We start from the raw sequence: 23,901 nt of genomic DNA on the forward strand, positions 1-23,901 counted from the left end.
TAAGTACACCCATAAATTAGAGGCCAAAAACTGATCTGGAAGCTGGGTTTTAGATTATGTAATTTGAGCCTGTCTTGAACTTGCTCCTCAGAGGCTAAGCTGAACTGGAAGCAGCCCATTTGCTTGGTAAATACAAAGTCAGAATTTTGTAAAATGTGGCTAGCTATTGAAGAACACCAGACCTTCTGCCATGATACTCCCATCACCCACTACAGATTTGTTATTTCTCCAATTAAATTTTCCCATTTACAAACAAACAAACAAACAAACAAACTCCCACAGCCCAAAAAACCCCAGCAGTCTTCCGCTGATACAAATCTAGTTGCCCCTGTCCTGCATTTGTCTCAGAGCATGTGTCAAATGGACCCACCAGTTACATTCCAGTCCTGCTTTAGCTGCCCTGATAGAAGTGCAGCCTGCCTCAGCTAAAGACCTCAGCTGTGAGGCTGCTATTAGTTCCAACGGCTGCTGTTGTTGCTTTTGAGCTGTCTGAGATGCTGTTAGAATACAGTTTACATCTCTCTGTGCTGCTTCTGCACCTGAACAGCCTGCAGCTGCAGCCACAGATCCTGAACATGCATCTATTATCCTAAGGGTACGAGGCCTGCTACTGGGACAATAGCTGACAAAATTCAGGATTCATTACAGAACAGATTCGTCAGAGCAAAATAATTTCCCCTTTCTGGTATCACATGCTGTCACCACACACTTCATTTTGTTCACTGGAGGTTTTTGGAAAGCTGTAATGTGCCTTGTTCCTAATTCTGTCTTGCCATTATCCCTTTTCCATTCCATTAAATTACAACTGTGGATTTGTTGCTGGGTATCTCAGACTTTCTGCCTTGTGGAAAGTTCTTTCCAATAGTTGCCTTTACAGACCCAAAAATGCTCAATCCCATCTCCATATTTCTTTAGGTGAAGGTTAGCAGAGAAATCCAAGACCTATCACATGTGAAAAGTAGCAGCCTGCAACAAAAGCAAATTTGTTTCAAGCATTTCTATTTTCTGTCTCTGGAAGATATTTTTTCTTTATCTTCTAATCCCTTTCTTCAGTTGTTCAACTTTCCAAAAAGCTATTCCTCCCAAAGGTTCCCCTGCCTCTCCAGATTCACTCCTTTTCTGAGTTGTAACCTTCTCATGTCTTCAGCTGTCTCAGAGACTCAAATAACATTTGAAAATATAACATTAATTAAAAAAAAACAAGATATGTAGCCATGATGCATATACCTAATGCATGTGGTTCCTTCACTGTGTCTTTTCCTGGTGGGGAAATGTAAAGATCTTTCACCCCTACTAACGAATGCTATTATTAAAAGAAATATAAAAGAAGGGCAGTTTACACTTGGGTTGGAAGGTGTTTAAAACATGTTAGCAGCGGGAGTGAGTTCCAAGGCCCCAGAGAAGCCTCTTCTACTTATATCAAGCATTTCTATGTACATTTGCATAGAGACAGCAGTTACAGACAGTCCTTGGCTGGCAAGCAATTTTTAAATATCTATATTAAAATATATTTAAAGTATTACTACCTTTAAAAACAGAGAAAAATTTTGAACTCAACAATATATTCTCTGTGAGGCATTGTAATGATAAAAAAATGTATCTTTTAAGTTTTTAAGTCATTTGTATTGGTGAAGTGGTATATGGCCATATGCACTACCACGAAGAGTGAGGAGGCATACAGTTTTAGCCCTGTGGAATTTCCATTGTGTAACTGTGTTGAGAGGAAAAAAGATATATAGTACTGAAGATAGGTCATGACTCAGCCTTTTAAGATCAGAAGTGACCGTTGTGATCATGAATTCTGACCTTCTGTATGGCAAAGTCCAGAAATTTTTCACTCAGTGGTTCATACATCAGGAGTATAGTGTCTTCCTGGATTATTGAGTATCTCTTAGACATAAAAAAAAGTTGCTATAACAATATTAACCTGGCAGCAAGTTAGGCCTAAAATTAATTAGGATCTAGTAAGCCAAAGATACTTCCATTTAAGTCTTATGTATTAGAGTATCATTCCTCAGTACTCATTAAACAAATGAATAAACTGTCCATATTGACTCTCATTACACGCACAAGCACACAGACACACAGACACTCTTGCTTCCATATCTTGCATACTTTTTTTAAAAAAAAAATCTGTTAGGTATAGTTTTGTAAATTGCACTAGGGACCCTTCAGAATGAAAAAAATATGTAAAATAAAATCTGATTTTCGTAGAATCATAGAATGGTTTGGGTTGGAAGGGACCTTAAAGATCATCTAGTTCCAACCCCCCAGCCATGGGCAGGGACGCCTTCCACTAGACCAGGTTGCTCAAAGCCCCATCCAACTTAGCCTTGAATACTTCCAGGGGTGGGGCATCCACAGCTTCTCTGGGCAACTGTCCTGTTTTCAGCTGGGATAGAGTTAATTTTCTTCCAAGTAGCTGGTATAGTGCTCTGTTTTAGATTCAGGATGAGAATAATGTTGATAACACACTGATGTTTTAGTTGTTGCTAAGTAATGTTTACACTAGTCCAGGACTTTTCAGCTTCCCATGCTCTGCCAGGTGCACAAGAAGCTGGGAGGGGGCACAGCCAAGATAGCTGATCCAAACTGGCCAAAGGGCTATTCCATACCATATGAGTATATAAACTGGGGGGAGTTGGCTGGGAAGTAGCGATCGCTGCTCGGGGACTGGCTGGGCGTCAGTTGACAGGTGGTGAGTGGTTGCATCACTTCCCCCCCCCCCCCCGATTTGTTCTTCTCTCTCTCTTTTGGTGTTTTCCTTTTCTTTACAATTTATTATTATTATTATTATTTTATATATTTTTTTCTTTCCTCTTTTTCCCAGTTATTAAACTGTTCTTATCTCAACCCATGAGTTTTCCTATTTTTGCTCTTCCGATTCTCTCCCCCATCCCACGAGGGACGGGGGGAGAGTGAGCGAGCGGCTGCGTGGTGCTTAGTTGCCAACTGAAGCTAAACCACGACAGCAACCTGTTCCAGTGCCTCACCACCCTCATAGTGAAGAATTTCTTCCTTATATCTAATCTAAATCTACCCTCTTTCAGTTTAAACCCATTACCCCTTGTCCTATCACTACATGCCCTTGTAGGAATCACCTAGATTCACCTCCCTCGACCTGCTGGTCATGCTTCTTTTGATGCAGCCCAGGATACGGTTGGCTTTCTGGGCTGGAAGTGCACACTGCTGGGTCGTGTTGAGCTTCTCATCAACCAACACCCCCAAGTCCTTCTCCTCAAGGCTTCTCTCAATCCATTCTCCACCCAGCCTGTATTTGTGCTTGGGATTGCCCTGACCCATGTGCAGGACCTTGCACTTGGCCTTGCTGAACTTCATGAGGTTGGCACGGGCCCAAATCTCAAGCCTGTCAAGGTCCCTCTGGATGGCACCCCTTCCCTCCAGCGTGTCGACTGCACCACGTGGCTTGGTGTCATCAGCAAACTTGCTGAGGGTGCACTCAGTCCCACTGTCTATGTCATCGACAAAGATGTTAAACAGTGCCGGTCCCAATACTGACCTCTGAGGATTGCCCCTTGTCACTGGTCTCCGCTTAGACATCAAGCCGTTGACCACAACTCTTTGAGTGCGACCATCCAGCCAACTCCTTATCCAGCAAGTGGTGCATCTGTCAAATCCATGTCTCTCCAATTTAGAGACAAGGATGTCATGCAGAACAGTGTCAAATGCTTTGCATAAGTCCAGGTAGATGACATAAGTTGCTCTTCTCTTATCTTATCCACCAATGCTGTAACCCCATCATAGAAGGCCACCAAATTTGTCAGGCACAATTTGCCCTTAGTGAAGCCATGTTGGCTGTCACCAATCACCTCCTTATTTTCCATGTGCCTTAGCATAGTTTCCAGGAGGATCTGCTCCATGATCTTCCCAGGAACTGAGGTGAGACTGACTGGTCTGTAGTTCCCCGGGTGTTCCTTTTTTCCCATTTTAAAAATGGGGGTTATGTTTCCCCTTTTCCAGTCAGTGGGAACTTCGCCGCACTGCCATGACTTCCCAAATATGATGGATAGTGGCTTAGCAACTTCATCTGCCAGTTCCCTTAGGACCCGCGGATGCATCTCATCAAGTCCCATGGACTTGTGCACTTTCAGGTTCCTTAGATGGTCTCGAACCTGATCTTCTCCTACAGTGGGCGGTTCTTCATTCTCCCAGTCCCTGCCTTTGCCTTCTGCAACTTGGGTGGTGTGGCTTGAGCACTTGCCGGTGAAGACTCAGGCAAAAAAGTTGTTGAGTACCTCAGCCTTCTCCATATCCCAGGTAACCAGGTCTGCAGTTTCCTTCCAGAGAGGGCCCACATTTTCCCTAGTCTTCCTTTTATCACTGATGTACCTACAGAAGCTTTTCTTGTTGCCCTTGACATCCCTGGTCAGATTTAATTCTATCAGGGCTTTAGCTTTCCTAACCTGATCCCTGGCTGCTTGGACAATTTCTCTGTATTCCTCCCAGCTTACCTGTCCTTGTTTCTACCCTCTGTAGGCTTCCTTTTTGTGTCTGAGTTTGTCCAGGAGCTCCTTGTTCATCCATGCAGGCTCCCTGGTGTTTTTGCGTGACTTCCTCTTTGTTGGGATGCATCACTCCTGAGCTTGGAGCAGGTGATCCTTGAATATTAACCAGCTTTCCTGGGCCCCTCTTCCCTCTAGGGATGTATCCCATGGTACCCTACCAAGCAGATCCCTGAACAGGCCAAAGCCTGCTCTCCTGAAGTCCAGGGTATTGAGCTTGCTGTGCGCCCTCCTTGGTGCCCTAAGGATATTGAACTCCACCATTTCATGGTCACTACAGCCAAGGCTGCCCTTGAGATTCACTTTCCCCACCAGCCCCTCTTTGTTGGTGAGAACACGCTCCAGAATAGCATGTCTCCTCGTTGGCTCCTCTATCACTTGGAGAAGGAAGTTATCATCAACACATTTCAGGAACCTCACGGCTTGCTTATGCCCTGCTGTGTTGTCCCTCCAACAGATATCGGGGTGGTTGAAGTCCCCCATGAGGACCACGGCTTGTGAACACGAGGCTGCTCCTATCTGTCTATAGAGGGCCTCATCCACTTGGTCTTCCTGGTCTGGTGGCCTGCAGCAGACCCCCAGTATAATGTCAGCTGTCTCTGCCCTCCCTTTAATCCTGACCCATAAGCTCTTGGTTGGCTCCTCATCCATACCCAGGTGGAGGTCCACGCACTCCAGCTGGCCATTGACATAATGGGCAACACCCCCTCCTTGTTTCCCCTGCCTGTCCTTCCTGAAGAGTCTATATCCTTCCTTTCCAACACTCCAGTCATAGGAGCCATCCTACCACACATCCATGATGCCAATAAGATCACAGCCCTGCAGGCGTGCGCACATCTCTAACTCCTCTTGTTTATTCTCCATGCTACCTGCATTTGCATAGCAGCATTTAAGTTGGGCCCCTGATGAAGCTGACTTCCTGGCTGGAGTGGCTGGAATTCCTTTGTGCTGCTTTTCAGGTGCTCTCCTGCTGACCTGTGATCCTTCTCCAGGCTCTGGGCATCTACTGTGGGCACTGGCATCAAACTGGTAGGAGTGGGATGGATTGAGGTTCCCATCCCCCGGCAACTTCATTTTATTTTATTAATCACAGAATCACAGGATCGCACAGGTTGGAAAAGACCTTTAAGATCATCGAGTCCAACTGTAAACGTAACACTACCAAGACCACCACTATACCATGTCCCTAAGCACCTCATCCAAACGTCTTTTAAATACCTTCAGGGATGGTGACTCAACCACTTCCCTGGGCAGCCTGTTCCAATGCTTGACAACCCTTTCAGTGAAGTAAAATTTCCTAAGATCCAGTCTAAACCTCCCCTGGCGCAACTTGAGGCTGTTTCCTCTCATCCTATCACTTGTTACCTGGGAGAAGAGACTGACCCCCACCTCTCTACAACCTCCTTTCAGGTAGTTGTAGAGAGTGAGAAGGTCTCCCCTCAGCCTCCTTTTCTCCAGGCTAAACAACCCCAGCTCCCTCAGCTGCTCCTCACAAGACTTGTGCTCCAGACCCTTCACCAGCTTCGTTGCCCTTCTCTGGACACCCTCCAGCACCTCAATGTCTCTCTTGTAGTGAGGGGCCCAAAACTGAATACAGCATTCCACATGCGGCCTCACCAGTGCCGAGTACAGGGGCACAATCACTTCCCTAGTCCTGCTGGCCACACTATTCCTGATACAAGCCAGGATGCTGTTGGCCTTCTTGGGCCACCTGGGCACACTGCTGGCTCACGTTCAGGTGGCTGTCAACCAACACTCCCAGGTCCTTTTCTGCCTGGCAGCTTTCCAGCCACTCTTCCCCAAGCCTGTAGCGTTGCATGGGGTTGCTGTGGCCCAAGTGCAGGACCTTGCTCTTGGCCTTGTTGAACCTCATACAATTGGCCCCAGCCCACTGATCCAGCCTGTCCAGGTCCTTCTGTAGAGCCTTCCTCCCCTCAAGCAGATCAACACTCCTGCACAACTTGATGTCATCTGCAAACTTACTGACGGTGCACTTGATCCCTTCATCCAGATCATTGATAAAGATATTAAACAGGACTGGCCCCAACACAGAGCCCTGGGGGACACCACTTGTGACCAGCCACCAACTGGATTTAACTCCATTCACCACCACTCTTTGGGCCTGGCCATCCAGCCAGTTCTTCACCCAGCGAAGAGTACACCCATCCAAGCCATGAGCAGCCAGTTTCTCCAGGTGAATGCTGTGGGAAACAGTGTCAAAGGCTTTACTGAAGTCTAAATAGACAACACGCACAGTCTCTCCCTCATCTGTTAGGCAGGTCGCCTTATCGTAGAAAGAGATTAGGTTGGTCAAGCAGGACCTGCCTTTCCTGAACCCATGCTGGCTGGGCTTGATCCCTTGGTTATTCTCTACATGCCGTGTGATGGCACTCAGGATGATCTGCTCCATCAGCTTTCCCAGTACCGAGGTCAGGCTGACAGGCCTGTAGTTCCCTGGGTCCTCCTTCCGGCCCTTCTTGTAGATGGCTGTCACATTTGCTAACCTCCAGTCAGCAGGGACCTCCCCAGTTAGCCAGGACTGCTGGTAAATGATGGAAAGGGGCTTGGTGAGCACTTCTGCCAGTTCCTTCAGTACTCTTGGGTGGATCTCATCAGGCCCCATAGACTTGTGAGTGTCTAAGTGGTGTAGCAGGTCACTAACCATTTCCCCCCTGGATTATGGGGGCTCCATTCTGGTCCCCGTCCGTATCCTCTGACTCGGTGGGGCTGGGTAACCAGAGAACAATTGGCCCTACTATTAAAGACTGAGGCAAAAAAGGCATTAAGTACCTCAGCCTTTTCCTCATCCTTGGTCACTGTGTTCCCTCCCCCGTTTAACAGAGGCTGGAGATTTTCCTTAGCTCTCCTTTTGTTGCTAATGTATTTGAAGAAGTATTTTTGGTTGTCTTTTATGGCACTAGCCAGATTGAGCTCTAGCTCGGCTTCGGCCCTTCTAATTTTCTCCCTGTACAACCTCGCTACACCTTTGTAGTCCTCCTGAGTTGCCCACCCCTTCTTCCAGAGGTCGTAGACTCTCCTCTTTTTCCTGAGTTCGAGCCAGAGCTCTCTAGTCAGCCAGGCCGGACTTCTTCCCTGCCGGCTCGTTCTTCGGCACCTGGGGACAGCCCGCTCTTGTGCCTTTAGGACTTCCTCCTTAAAGAATGTCCAGCCTTCCTGGACTCCTTTGCCCTTTAGGGCTGCCTCCCAGGGGACTCTCTCGACCAGTCTCCTAAACAGGTCGAAGTCTGCCCTCTGGAAGTCTAAGGCGACAGTTTTGCTGACCCCCCTCGCCACTTCTCCAAGTATCAAAAACTCTACCCTTTCATGATCACTCTGCCCAAGATGGCCTCCAACCATCACATGGCTTACAAGTTCTTCTCTGTTCGTGAACAAGAGGTCCAGCGGGGCACCTTCCCTAGTTGGCTCACTCACCAGCTGTGTCAGGAAGTTATCTGCCACACACTCCAGGAACCTCCTAGACTGTTTCCTCTCTGCTGTACTGTGTTTCCAGCAGACATCCGGTAGGTTGAAGTTCCCCACAAGAACAAGGGCTAGCGATCGTGAGGCTTCTCCCAGCTGCTTATGATACTCAATTCATTATGTGTTTTCTTTTTAATGAAGAACAAGCATGGATATAAATCTATGTAAAAATTACATGAACAGATTGCTAGAAAGACTGCAAAAAATTTTTGTGTAATACGTATACGTCACTTGACTTCAGGAGAGCTTAGCAAGATCTTATTGCTTGTAAATGGAAGCCAACAAGGCAAACATACCTCATTACAAAGAGAATAAACAGATCAGATGTATGAAGATATCATGGGTGAATAGAATATTTATCTTCCAGAATATATCTAAATAATCTCTAAAATAATCACTAAGAAATCTTGGATCATTACCATCAAAGAAAGTATTCAGCAGTGAAGGTCAGTACAATAGGAAACAATAGAGTTAAGCTGAAAAACTAAAGTTTCAGGAGGTATGTACTAGTATAATTCTTAAATTAAGAGTAACTGAATTATGGAGCAGTATGCTTCAAGGCAGTTATTTATACCCTACTTATGTTGACAAAAGGCTCTTTATTAATAGACATGACAGGAGACAGTAAGTAGTCCTGAACAGATTAAATTTGTGATTGAGTGACAATACAGACTAATTGTGACCTTTGTTTTTGTATAAATACTAAACCCCTTATACTTTCCTAAGTCACAAGACCTGTTTAAGTTGATCTATGTTAGCATAAGAAAGCAGCTCCCACTTTTTCTAGAAAGTGCTTGTTTTCATTCTATTTATAAGTGTTCAGAAAATTTTTCACCCCAGCCAGCAGACCTAAGCATGGGTAAGTGTGACAACAACAACAATAAAAACAACAATAATAATAAATGTTAGTTAAAATATTCAGAATTTCTTTTCAGTCAATCTTCTTCTGCAGCTAGTTAAATTATCTAGTCGCTATACAGTGCCTACTTGACTGCTTGGTCAGTAAGTTACATTAGTAAAGATCATACATAATAAACCTAGCTCTAGATAATTCTCCAGACTCACTTAATGAGCTGGCTTTAGTTTTAAGTCTTTCTAACATGCTTATTAGACTCTAAAAATTCAATAAGAATTAACTTAATTCTCTTTAGATTTCATTCAAAAAGCTTGTCACAGAGATAGTTAATATTTTTGTACTTTATAGGTTATATATAAACAAAGAGCCTGATATAATTTACCAATTTTCTCAGTAGTAACACTGGTAATTCAAAACTATCATTGTTTAAGATTGTTCTGTCAGACGTCAGTTACCTTGTTGACATTTACAAGTGTATCCATTGATATGATCTTCACAGGTTGAGCCATGTAGACAAGGTGATGAATTACACTCATTAACTTCTATTTCACAAAACTGTCCAGAAAATCCAGCAAGACACCTGAAGCAAACAACATTCCAAAGTGTTATAGTATGCATAACCATCATATAAAATATACTTTGTGAGGAAACAATTTGTATAAAGTATGTGCATTAACAGACACAATCTCATATATTCCTTTCTGTTTTAAGGAGTATTTTACTGGAACTCTTCCAAGTTTCACATTGTAATCCATGGTGATCTTTTAGGGGATTTATGACAGCAAAACGCATCCACAGATTTCACATCTGGATCATAATCAAACCTAACAGTCTCAATTACAGTTTACTGGTTCTAGCAAGGTGAGTACAAACCTTTCTTAATGTACTCTTGGGAGACTGTTTGTCTACTAAAATAGTTTATTTAGCTAAGTAACTGCAGTCTATGTTCGGAAAGCTGCTTGTTGAGAAATGTTGCACCATTTTATGCTGTAACTACAGCATAAAAGCTAACCGTCAGGGACCATACTTTCATTATCATTCTAGTTATCAAATATTAGTCATCTTGAGAAAACTCTTCGGTATTTTTCTGATTGTAAATCCTTTGTGATCATTAATACCAAAATATTTCCATATGATTTCAACACATAACTATACAACTGACCCAAATAGACTCACAAGATCTCTAATGAAGCTCAGAAATCTTACTAGTCTCATTATTGAGACACATCCTTGCATACATACACACAGCTTTACAGATATACCCAAATACATTCTGCAAAACAGAGCCCCATAACGGTATTTACAACATTTACTCTTTTATGATGAGTTGTATGTGGATATATTTCACATGAGCCAGTGTATTCAAAAACTCCTGTTAGCAATTAGGTGGTGCACATCTTGTATGTTGTCTTGGCTCTAATGAAGACCATAAAACTTTATGCTCCACTTAGAGGAAGATGAGTACATTAACAAATTGCCTTTGAATAAATTAGAATACTTATGTCACCTACTCCTCAAGGTGCTCCATTGTGTGAATACAAATCACATCATTAGAATGAAGTATCTGCAGAGTCTACCTTAGCTTTCCAGATCCTGAAGAAAAAGAGGAGGAGGATGGACCATGGAACAGGTATGTGTAACGCTTCCTGAAGGATCATTACACTATGTATCGGTAATTATGTTTTGGTTTACTTCTGCCTTGACTATTAGAACATATTTGTTTCATTTTATACAGAGTCCACTCTGGTAATGGGAATTTGGAATCTACCAAGACAATGACAGCAGAAGAGATTTTCCAAAGTCTAAATCAACTACAAATGACAGCAATGGCATACTGCTTGGAAAATGTACGAACTGATGCACACACCACTATTTTTCAAATATCTGATTCTAATGTGTGAGAGAAAAACCATGGATAAGGCTTAATGAGTGAGCCGTAAGGCCACCTGTATAGCTCTTTGGCCACAAAACATTACGAAAAATCTACTGAGAAGATATAGTTTGGCCTTTCATCCTATTGGCAAACATCAAAGCCTAGGATTTAGAACCAGATTCATCCCACGTAACCTCACACATCTAACTGTAATAAACCTAGGATTCTCCTATGGTCAGTGGAATAAGGGGTGCAGAGGATGATTCTGTTCACTGAAAGCTTAAATCATTCTCTGCAGATACCCTATGTCTTTCCATTGGCTACATAGCTTATTAAAAGAAAAGAAAAGGAAAAAAAAAATCAAAGGGATTGACTTCTCCCAGATTTGGAAAGAAGGACCAGAAGGATTAACGCCTATAAAATAATGGAAAGAATATTCTACTGGAAAAAAAGGCAACTAGACACAGGGAATACTGGGACAGTTTAAAATCCATTTATACTTTGGTGTGCTTATAGGCATTTCACTTAAAAAAAAAAAAAGTGGTTACAACATAAACTTGAAGAAATATACATGTATTTTGCAAAAATTCTGGACAGAATAACTATACCTATGTGTATCTAAGGTGAGTGAGCTCGATATTTTAGTCTGTAAAACTCAAACATTGAAGAAAAGCTTAAAGGTCCTTTTTAAGAACTCTCCTGTTGGCAGCTTCAAGTGGGGACATTTTTATATGTGATGTGTATACTTGCTGAAGAGTAGAACCCAACCAAGAACAGTTTACAGAGTTACTGTGGTCATAACTAGTTGGAGCAAGAATGACTAGTGGAGCAGGCTGATGTAACTCCCATCGAGAGAATCAATAGAATGGAATCAGCTTCATATCACAGGATACAGCTCGGATGGGCTTTGGATGCTTTTCTAATCAGCAAGGCTTGAGACTTCAGAGATTCAAGGCTCTACAAAGCCTTGAGACCTCAGAGACACAAACTATATAGCCATGAGCCTAACTCTGTACACACTAAGGTAGAAAAATGGAGCTGTAACATTAAATAGATATATATACATGTAAATGTATAAATGTTTGGTAAAATAATCTACTTTGTACTGAAAACTTTCCAAACATTTATTAAGTGTATAATACCATATGGAGAGATGGTGGCACCACCAAAAAAGAAAAGTTATAAAAAATATGACTTTGCCTTCAAATTGAAATTTAGGTGGAAAACATAAACCCATGAAAGCACTTAGATATCCAGTAAATCAAATCCCACATGCATCAATTTGCACAAGGTACCCTTTTTCCTAAGTCAGACAATCACTCAACTTAAAGAATATTTAAGAATATTGCAAGTATTTCACATACTGATGTGTTTCATTTTTTGTAAATGCTACAATAGCACAGTGTTCAGTTTGCTTGTGTTCAGATAGCATAATTAGATATAAATGATGCTTCATGACTGCAGAGGCAGGCGCTCTATTAACAATTCTGAGCAATTATGAAGCAACTAGCAGTAAACATGTTACTGGTAAGTGTTTGCAAGTCATAAAACAACACCTTAATGTCAGCAGCTTTCCCAAATTGCAATAAATTGTATGCTTTATTAAAAGTGTTAATGAAGTTAACACTTCGTAGGATGTGACAAGCACTTCAATAATTTCTTAAGTTTTTGCTCGCTCTCACCTTTCTTTATTCTTACTCCTTTTTTTATAAATCTATATTTCTGTTCTGCCTCTCCACGTTCTTACCTCCCTTTTGTCAGTTCTTTTTGAGCATTAGGAAGGACATTAACAACAGATTTTAAATACAACTGACATTAGAAAGTGTAAGTTGATATGGAAAACAGTTCTTGTGCTATAAACGGCATTAAACCTAACTCAAATACTTTGGAACACATTTGTATGTGGTACTTGGGATACGACCATTCTGCAAAAGAAAAACGGGCCTTTAGATAGCTTTCATACCAAGGTATGACCAGTGCAAATCTTGTACATTGATTACCATTTAATAAAAAATAATTTATGCCTTTATAAGTAAATGCATATCTAGGTTTAGCAGCAAATAACTCTTAGAGCTTATCTGATAAAGAAAGCTAATACACTGTTAAGGCTGAGCTTTTAAACTTACAAAGGTATCAACATAAGATCAATAGTTCAGTACTGAAAGATAGCAAAAAAATACTGCTCATTTTCTGTAAGAATAATGCATTCACAATTCAATTATGACCAGTTCATAGGGATGACGGCAAAGACCTTCCTCTTTTCTATCATTCTCTACAGCTTTTTTCTCATATAAAATGCTGAGATAACGTCATGCAAATATAGTCCCTTTTCTTTTGTACCTTTGTATCAATCATTATCAGGAGTGATCACCTTAATTTGGGCATATGCCAATGCAACAGCTGAACAAAAGACTGAAAAGATTCTATTGAATTTGATGGAGTTGAAACAGAAGAATGTAACTTTAGTACTTTTACACTGCAGTAAAGAACAGAGATGGGAATAAGCATCTCAGCAAAATGCTTAGCTGAGGATTAGTGTGGTGTAGAAGACAACAGTTCATTTCCTTCTTCCAGAAAAACATGGCCAACTAGTCACCATTAAATCTCCTATGTATCTGTAGGAGCCAGTTCTTCGCAGTTTTCAACCTGCATCTGACATTAACTTCAAATTGTGATGTAATGAGACTTGCAAACTCAATTTTGCAATCTTTCCTCACTCCCCATTAATCTCAGCTGGAATGGAAACTCTGTCTTCTACAATGAATGCAGGAGTTTATTAAGATGACCTTGAAGGTCCTGTAGGAAGATAATGGGCATTGACCTGGTTATGACAAACACTGTTTCAACAGCACCTATATTAAGTAGCACAATGAAGAACAGAAGTGAAAGGAAGAGGCATACATGCCTCTAAATGTCTAAACTGCCTCTTAAATATATACACAGGTTTAGAATCAGTGAAGTTTCACCACCCATCTGGTAAGACCTATATCTAAATTAATCCCAAGCCGTCTAGGAAACCTGTGAATCAAAATGATCCTGAAGTGTAACTATAACATCTTAGGCACTTCCAAGCCAAAATTCCTAAATCAGGAGCAAGGTCCACTGATCATTTTAAAGGTGCTTCCTCTTTATGTTTGCCCTTTAGGCTATTGGCTGATATCAACACAGAAAAGACAGATAATGAGTAAGACATGAGTTTGCTCATCAAGAATTATTTTACTGAATATAAGTGTTGAGAGAGATCAGACGAGACATTTACGGTTGGACTCGATGATCTTAAAGGTCTTTTCCAACCTATATGATTCTGTGATTCTGTGATTTGAGAGACAGCAGGAATACTAACAGAACAAGAGGCTGGGAACACTTAGGGTAGAGAAATACAGGCTGAACAAAGATCCAAACACCCGTGGTCTTAGAACACAAGAGAGTCACTCAAGAAACAGAAAAGGGAAGTAAAGTTTAAAAAGTAAAGTGTGGGTTTTAAAATAATATTTTTGGGACAAAATGAAAAAGCCGTCAAGAAACAGAAAGAATAGAAGGGTCAGGCCCTGCCCTTTGAGTGATGAAGTTGCCATGGCACTGCTCATCTGGAGGTATGAAGAGCTAGTGCCCTAATGATGCTGCATTAGGGCCATGACTATTTTCATGCCCCTTTCATCTAAAAGTCTAAAAAGCAACAGCTCTGGGACGAAGACTGTCTGTGCTTATAGAAGACGAATTTCCTCATCCTCAGTGTCATTCTCCAGTCTTTCCAGTAACTAGTGCTAGTCCACCTTAGGCTTCCTCTTCCTTGCCTATACCCCTACATGTCTGGAGGGTGTTGGGAGTGATAAAGCAGAGATACTTCCAGACCTATTCTTCTAAAGAAGCTATGCCTCTATCACAGTTGAGTTTTCAAATTTGGCTTCCAGTGAGATGTTCAGTTTGAGACATTCATTAGTTATCACTAGATGATTCCATGACATGATCGTTGCACTCTCACCATCCCCCAAAGTGCTGAGGTAACAAGAGATTGTCACGTTATGCCCTGATGACACTGAAGACTGTTTTGCTCATAGAGCTAGTTGGCAAAAAAATTTAAAAGCTTGTACCTTTCACTTGTACTTAATGTCACAGGTGGTTGCAGATACCTGGGAAGATTCAGTCATTGGAAAGCAGTAAGAAATCTCTGCTGTCTGGGTCCTGAATAGCAGAGTTATGTTGGGAAGATTTGTCCAGTCCAGCATTCTAGTTTTATTAAGGTGCTTTTCATTATGGTTTTCATTATGATTCAGTATGGGTTGATAGAAGCTGCTCTTTGTTCTTGCCTCACAGGGCTTTGTGGTACTTTGATTCAGTAATAGTAGAGGGAATAGTTATGCACTGAAGGTCTTTTTGCAAAAAGCAGCTAGGACATTTAAACTGCATGAGCGAGGCATTATACAGAATCAGGGAACAGGAAGGAAAGGGGCTGGAGAATGGGCCTGTAATGCACTCGGTATAAAAGCAAGTCGCAAGCTTGAAGCTGGCCTAGCTACACAGTTCAGGCTAAAAGAAAGATGATTCCTTCAGGATGAGGGCTTAGCTGTCTAAGGGGCTGCCCATTAATATAATGAAGAATTGACCTTTTAACCTAAGAGAGTTGTATAGATACAGAAAGACAGGGGAGTTAATAGGGTGTTGCCTATATGCACTTGGCTGACCTATTTAGGAAAGATGAATCAGGCCCTAAGAAACATTCACAGATTTAGTAATCTTAAAACACAATTTAAGCGTTTAATACTATAATATTGATAGAGTTACAGAACTACAGGAAATTGTAAGATTATTGATATTTTATCTATCAAAGGTCAGATAAAATGCTACCTACCTGATTTAAGTAGCCCTGTCTCACAGTGTTGCAGACATCCTATCCCAAGGCTGGCTATATAGTGGATCAGAAATGGGCTAATTGATAGTAATAAGAGCAATCCTTGCTTTATATATAACATTTAACAACCTAATGCAGGAGCTGCTGCACATATGAGACTGATCCCAGGTCTGCACTCCTGCTCTTCATTATATCAAATAAAATAATTAAAATAGCAAATGCAGCAGGGAAAATTACCAAATAAAAAAAAATACATGGATACCTTAAATGTTTTTTTTTTAAGTTGGACATCATGATTTATCAATCAATAATATGGTAGAAACACACGCTTCCTGTAATGAATTCACAGAACTTACTCTGGGAGAACAAAGTGGTTATTTTTCCATTAGTCCAGAGCTTTTTAGATCGAACCTCAGAACATCAGTGTTTCCACATCAAAGCAACAATCTTTTTTTTGAGATTAAAACTAAAAGAGCAGCAGAGGAATTTATTAATGAATCGGAACACAGCTGAGGAACGATCTGTCTGAATGTCTGCTTATTTCCCGAGTTCCTCACACTTCAGCATAAACTCTACTGTCTATAGTCTCTTGTATAGATGATTATCAATGAAAACATTAACTAGAAAAATCTGAAACATCCCCACAATTGCTCTGCTCCTGAAAATTATGCTAAATAAGAAGCTATTTTGCTAGCTTGTTATATAAGTACATAAGTTTTTTTTAAAAAAAAACCTTGCAGTTATTTAAACAAATAAAAAATATACAACTGCTTCTACATAAATGGGAAATTCCATATTTATATCAGTATTGGGAAGATGCATCAGAGAAGGGGTAAGGAAACTTTGCAGACTTGTTCAAGTGTTTTATGCACAAGTGGAGTTATTCAAGCCTAATCAGAATTTTGCAATAACAATTTTGGGGTTGCCAAAATATCTGTATTTTTTCCTGACATGTTTCCAAGAGTGACTAAATCAATAAGAAACTTCAACTCCTAGATGACATTTTCAATAAAAGCCCAAGATGTCCTATGTAAAACTCTGTAAAAAAGCAGCAGCGGTAACTGTTGTCAAAGTTTTACTTCATGCTAATTCTGCATTCTAAGGGCTACTGGCATGCATACATTTCTACTACACCAAATACTACATTTAAAACAATTCAAAAGTGATCAATTCATCATTTATTAAAAGAATTAAATGAAGGATTTTGATCTGTGACCATTATAGCTGTAGTCACAGTAAAATTTCTTCTATGTGAGTAAACTTTCAGCCTCAAGAGAAAATCTGCAAGAACCCAAATGTCAGCCAAATTTTTCCCTACAACTCTAATTCATATCCTGTTGTAACTCATCGCTCTTTGAGTCTGTTTTGTAACTCATTGTTCTTTGAGTCTATTTTTTATGTGTACCCTTTTTCTCCTTTCTCCCTCTCTTTCTTCATCTGCCTTGTAACCTTTTACAGCTTATGAATAATTTGTATATCTCTGAGATATAAGGTTCAGAAAAATATGGTTTCTACAACACAGAAGTTTATTAATTAGGTTTATCTGGGAGCAATGATTAACAGCAATTATGCTTAGAAGAGACCATTTATGCTGCAACCTTTACATGCCTATGTGACTCATTCTACCTGGTAAAATCAATGAACTTTATGGACCAATCCACACTATGAAATTTGTTTGGGACATCAATTTTTCTTCATGAGTGTTAACCTTCATGAGTGGGGTAATGTTGTGTTAATATCTCTCAGTTAGGTAATCAGGACTTCGGACAGAATAATAGATCACTGTGAAAAGCACCCCCCCAAGCAACTGTCTTCAGTAAAATAGTCTTGTAAATGTGCAATCTCTTTTGATATTAGTCATGATATTTTTCTTTTTCAAATCTGCATTTTCTGTCCAAAATAAATCTAGTTAACTGCTCTACTGTAACAGGCCAGCTCTGTCACTGCAAATTTACACTGGGATTGCTATACATTATTAACAAGCTATGAAAAGTCACTGGCTAAATGTCATGGAAGCTGAGATATAGCAGCACCTTGGGATTCATATAGCAAACAGTTTAGTTTTAATCATCTTGGACCACAAGGTGCCTTGACATTTGCGAGGCAACTTTTTCCTTTTTAACTTCCACTGGAATCAGACCTCTATTATCTCAACCATAATTCTCAACTTCAAATGTGATAGAAAGTTTTACCTTCTAAATTAAAAAAGTGAAAAATCGATCAAACATGGACCTTATCATTCATTTAATCGATGCTCATATGCCAGCTTGGAAAGGAAAAAAGGAAGGGCAAGGAAAACTAGATAATTCAACCACCTTCAGGATTATTAGAGATGTTTCCTGTGAAATACATGACCCTTACCTTAGCACTACTAAGGCATGACCTTCCTGAGCAGTATTAACACAACAAACTTCTGAAGAACCTTTTTAATTTCAAAGAAAAAAAGAGGAAGACCACTGATTCATTTTAAACATACATATCATTACCACATGATTTCTTAAAGCTTTAAAAATTTATTAGGAAAATTCACCTATGGTGCCAAATAAATTTGCAGTCATTATCATACTTCACCCTCTAACAGCCAACCTTTTGGACTGTAAGTTCCAATTTACTGGAAGCCAATGCGTCATTTTTGCCCTTTTACGTAGGATTACTCACAGACAAAATAAAAAAGACAAACATTATTTTATTAAACTGAAATTATTATTTCTCAAGAAATACAAGAGCAAGCCAAAATCCTGACCCTACCAACATTACTTTGAAAAATGAAATCTATTTCATTTGCAAGTTACAGTGTGATGTTTATAAAGTTTTGAACGTTCAGATCTTTTTATTTCTTTCAAACTTAACTGCTCTAAGTTCTATGTGGTTTTTTTCTTATTTTACACATCTACCTACAAATTATCTGTATTGCCTTAATACACATGTCAAAAAAAATGTTGCCTCAAAAATGAATGTGTACATGAAGTACTGTCATCAGGTTATACAATGAATGACTGCAACCCCCAATTCCCCATTACCCCTGCACCACTCGGGGAAGGGGGGAGGGAGAAGGAGGTAGAGGAGTCGGGAACAAAGGAGTGAAGTTAAGCCTGGGAAAAAGGGGGGGGTGGGGGGGAGGGGAAGGTGTTTTAGTCTTTGTCTTTGTTTCTCACCATCCTATTCTACGTTAAGTTGGCAACAAATTTAATTTTCCGCAAATCAAGTCTGTTTGCCAGTGAAATCCCCGTGTTTATTCTATTCTATGATTCTATGAACCCACCACAAAGATACATGCTTTTCCAGAGATGATTTCTACATAACTACTGAAATTCTCAATTGATTTCCCTACCTCAAGAATTAAATCTATTTACAGTAATTAAGACAGAGACCAGGCCTCTTTGGAGCTTGCCAGAACCTTGCAATCTCAGAAAACAGCAATGTAACATGTATTTCTTCATGAACTGATCTGTACTCTAAGCATATTCTGTACAAAAAAAAAAAAAAAAAAGAAACTTTATGAGACAATGCAGAATAGCATCCTCTGGTGACAATGTTTTTGGTGTGGTTTTTTTCCTTCTACTTCTCACAATGCCATAGTTGATGTTAAAAGAAATGGTCAAGAAAATGTCTATGAACAATTAGATCTGTATACTCCTGCCCCTTAACACAACATCACAACCCATCTGAAAAAGGCAGTATTTGCAAAGAAAGCTTGTATCTTAAATCAACTGATACTGTTTTAGTTGTCTCACCCCATAATCCTTGCTTCTCTTACATCCTTTGACGATCCATGACTATAACATTCATTTGATTCAAATAAAAAACTATTGGCAGTAGAATCTTTTATAGCATTCTTGTTTCACTTAACAAGTTACTGAAACTTCCGATATATTTCTTTTCTGAAAGTGAGATTAATAGCCATGGGGATGTTACTGTGAACCTGATAAGAGAATTCAGAGAAGAAGCCTTTATAATTATCTATCAGTCACCAAGCACCTCATTGCTTTAGAAGTAACTTCTATAGGCAAATCACTTCAGCTGAGAAACCTTTCTTCCAGATATTTCACTATTCTAAGCTTTGCATCATGCATTTCAAACAACTTTCATAGTGAGCTTTACCAGGGCCTTCAAGTAACACTAAAAATGTGGGTGCCGGACAGGTCACATAATGAGCTCATCTTGGTGGAAACTGTCCCATGCATGTTTCACCAGCTACAGGTTTTGAACTTTTATCACATTAAGCTCAGATGCAGTAATCCCCTAAGGAAAACTGAAAGATGAAGGTATTGCATCAAAGCAAATTACCTGCTGCCTGGTCACCCATCTGGTCTGAAGATTGTGGATGCTGGTGATGATGTGGTAGATGACCCAACTAATGTGTATGCTATATAAAAAAGAATTTAAATATTCTGTTGCTTTTAGATTCTGAAAAATTGATAGGGGGAAAAAACTACCAACTTCTGTGTGCATGTGTGTGTGAACTCTTAGTGATTTCTGGGATCCTATGTTGGATCAGCATAGATCTTCGTTGTTACTGTGGTTTCACTGGTGGGTTAAACTGATTGTCTCCGTAAGCCCAATGACTCTGAGTTCAAAGTAATATGAGTCAGCTGCCTCATCACTAATACTACTGAAAATTGCTTCTCCTGGTGTACTTTGAAGCACGTTTCTATGGAGAGAATTTGGGAAAGCAGCCAGTAGGGAACTTACAGAAATCTCCCGAGAGAGCTTTTCTCAGATTATTTTCTCTAAAACCCTTCCCAAGGGTGATACTGTGATTGTTAACTTTAGAACATTGACAATGAAGCTTTCCCCAAGCTACAGGTCTAGCATATCATGTTACTTTTTTTCTTTCCCTTCCCTCCTCTGAATTCTCCTTGGAGGCACTGTCAAGAATGAAGCAAGTTTATTTACCTCTGAAGTAAAATTTTGCTTAGAATGAAGTAAAAATAAATTATAGCTCTCCATGGTTGTCAGGAAATGTTAATTCTATTTTAAAGAATAGTGAATGTGAATCAAAAAGAAAAAAAATAGTAATAACACACTTGAGTGTATATTTGATTTTAGAAGGCTTTCTTCCATTTATCCATCTACAATTATGTTCCTACCACATTAGCATCAGAGTCCCTCCTAGAGATTTATAACCTGAAGTAACAAGAGTAATCTTTTTCCTTTCTGCTTGCTTGCTTTGTTTATGGGAGAACTCATTCAATGATTAAAACATTTTGGAGTTGTATGAAAAATTATTAGAGAAAAAATAAGTTGAAAAGAGGAGTCACATACATAGTCCAAGAGATCTAGGTTCAGATCTTGTAAATGTTCTGATTCTTATAGTCAGGAACTTCTCCATATTCATCATCAGTTTCTATAGAACATAGCTTTGCAAAGGTAAAATGAATTTGAAAAGGGTAATTAATAGTGCCATTCTCTTGGACAACCAGTGTTAGAACAGGAACTACAAACCATAAGGTTGTGACCTTATCCATATGTTCACTTCTAACAGCCCCATATTTTCACTAATAATCAGAACATACCATAGGCTTACAGAAATCTCTGACTGGTTTTAAGACATCATACATTTATCGCTGGTTTTTGGCCCCATCTCTACTACATATTATTGCCCGAGCTTTATATTCACAGGGCTAAATGTAAGGAAGAATGAACTGATACATCAACACTTTGTACGGAATGCAGGAAACAGAAGCAGTTTACTCTTAGTCCTCTTAGAAAAGCGACCCTGTCAGCATACTATGCTAGATGATACTCTAGTGCAAGGCATCCTTCTTCCCAGAGGAGGAATGTTGCATGTAAGAGCCCAAAACAGATTCAGATAGTTTAGACAAGATTGGAGCTGGAAGCTCTGCAACTTTTCAGCTTTCTTTTGTGCTTGAAAAAGCGTTAATAAAATAGATAAGTTATCACCTCTATAGAAAAAAAAAAAAAGACAATGCAATGGTAGGGCAGTAAGGACCATATTTAGAACTTTATTCCTGACTATAAGTGCAATGTGGGCTAAATAAAACTGCTTTTTTATCTACTCAGGACACACAAAACTACTCAGGACGTTGTCTGCAATTTTATTTATAAAAATATCTGGCCAATAACAGTCTTTATTCTCACAGAATGTCTCAGGACCACCACAACACATACTAAACATTTTCCAATAAAAAGTTCCATTCCTTCTAAGGTCATTCTCATTATAAGAGACCTTAAACTTCCTCAGTCCTCTTGGATACAGCCTTTATTTTCCCTAAGAGAAAAAGCAGATTTTACTGCCAGTAAAATCGCCCACTGTGGTTAACACGGACATTCTTATTAAGTGATAAATTACGTACTTGCTAAATCACAGTTGGTGGGGTGTGACAGTGTTATAAGAAAGGTTAATCTGTGGAAGATCAGGCTAGAATGAATACAGTAAAATAACCAGAATGGCTAAGCCTTGATGAAGGTGTATTAGACTTAACGCACTCCTTTCTTTATTTTATTAATCTACCCAATTGGAAACTAGATGCATTTCTTCACACACCAGTAGTGTGGGCAGAATTAAAGGAGGAACTGGCATGTGTGTGTGTGTGTGTCCTTGCAGGACTGATGAAAAGCCACCATTCAGCTGTTTGCTAAAATAATGCAGATTTGCACTCAAATTCCACATAGAGAAAAGCTATCATTATCTGGTCAATCCCTGCTCAAACAGAAGTCTTCCTGAGCTTTTTACTAATAGTTCCTGTAAATGAATGAGTATGTTGAGACAGATCATTAGCTGGTGTAAACTCTCATAATATCAGTCTTGATATCTTTCTGTGCTATCCAGGCACTCATTTACAATCCTGGATACAACAAAACAGATTAATATCAGACACCATTTTCTTATTCCTCTTTTATTTGTCCAATTTCCTTGGTTCAAATCAGCTCCTTATGTGACTGTGTTGAGAACCATGCATATGAAAATGGAAGTTTTGAATTAGTAGATTTTATACAGATCCACTTAAAGGCATTGTTTCTTAATGTCTTAGTGATCTCTTTGTGCTGGAACAGCCACCAGATCATGATAAAACTAGCCAAAATGGTCTTCATCCTGTTCCAGCCAAGCCAGAAAATAAAGTAAAGCAATTTTTATTTGTACTGTCCCCCGCCCCCAGTCATCTAAGATCTCCCCATTTTCAGTGGTGGAAGGCTGGTGCTTCCACAGAGCAATTCATACCACTTTAGATATCTACCCTACCTTGCAATCTCCAGAAAGTGATTCAACTGTTTATTTCAGGAAGGGACAATTCATAGTTTGAAGGTGCCTGCTGCTCCATTCAATATTAGCAGAACCTATGCAACTTGTTTACACAGACATTTAATTTTTGCAAAGCAGATTTAAGCAAGATGGATCTCATTATTAGTGTTATATTACTAGGACTTTCGTATCTGTAGTAAGAATTTGTATTTATAAAGCCAGTTAGCTAAAAAACTTATTTACTTGTTTACTCTCTAAAGTTTCTCATTAGTCTGAGTGTCTCTACACTTAAAATTCTTTCCTGCTTATAAATAGCCAGAATCAAGTATTGCTCATGAGAAGTATTTTATTTTGAAAAATCATAAATTATGGACAAGTGACTGCAGTTGGGGATTTCTGTTTCCTAAAGAACATGCAAAGCACTCATTGTTCCAAGCTAAAAGCCATCCTGAGGGAGAAATCTACAGGAGTATATACTGGACTATAAAATTCTCACTGAAAAGAAATGTACTCTTTGCAGTTGACTTTTTTGTTATATTTAAGCTACCAAAGATGTTGCTCTAGACTTAGGAGGATTTCTGAGACAGAGAAAATCTCAAAGCTAAATCCAACCTGCTTTTTTCCCTTGGATCAGTCACACACTTTCTTAAGGATGTCTGGAATGTAAGGACACCTGGTTTGTAAGGATATCTGTTTAACAGCTATTCATCATAAGGAAAAAGGAGAAAACATAAGAAAAGTAATAAATGAAATAGGATGACACAAGCCTTAGGGAGCAACAGATAACTGAGATGATAACAAACACAAGACCTTTCAGGTCACTAACTGATGGGACATTGAAAGAACTAGTTGAGCACAACAGTAGAGAGGTTTAACCAGAACCTTCTAACTAGCAAGAAAGGAAACAACACTATCATGCATGTGATGGGAACAGCAATAGAAAGTAGTAGTCATGTGTAAACAAGCTTCTCATCAGTATACTTCTCTGGCCAATCCCTCCCCCTGATCCCCAGAGTCTGCGCTATCCTCTTACTAAACTCCGTTACTAAAATAATAACTATTTTCTGTGTGACCCTTGCTCTATTGTGTGTGGACACGAGTAGCCAGTGAACTTAA

At 39.7% G+C, this 23,901-nt stretch overlaps 1 protein-coding gene across 1 annotated transcript in view; it reads right to left on the minus strand.

The window, feature by feature from the left end:
• EYS (eyes shut homolog) overlaps nt 1-23,901 on the minus strand; it is a 951,425-nt gene that overhangs the window by 413,173 nt on the left and 514,351 nt on the right. The window contains exon 30 of the mRNA XM_075497152.1: nt 9,315-9,439. Coding sequence (XP_075353267.1) covers nt 9,315-9,439 — 125 coding nt within the window. The remainder of the gene's footprint in view (nt 1-9,314; nt 9,440-23,901) is intronic.

This window comes from Mycteria americana, chromosome 3, assembly GCF_035582795.1.
Source record: "Mycteria americana isolate JAX WOST 10 ecotype Jacksonville Zoo and Gardens chromosome 3, USCA_MyAme_1.0, whole genome shotgun sequence".
Taxonomy (NCBI): domain Eukaryota; kingdom Metazoa; phylum Chordata; class Aves; order Ciconiiformes; family Ciconiidae; genus Mycteria; species Mycteria americana.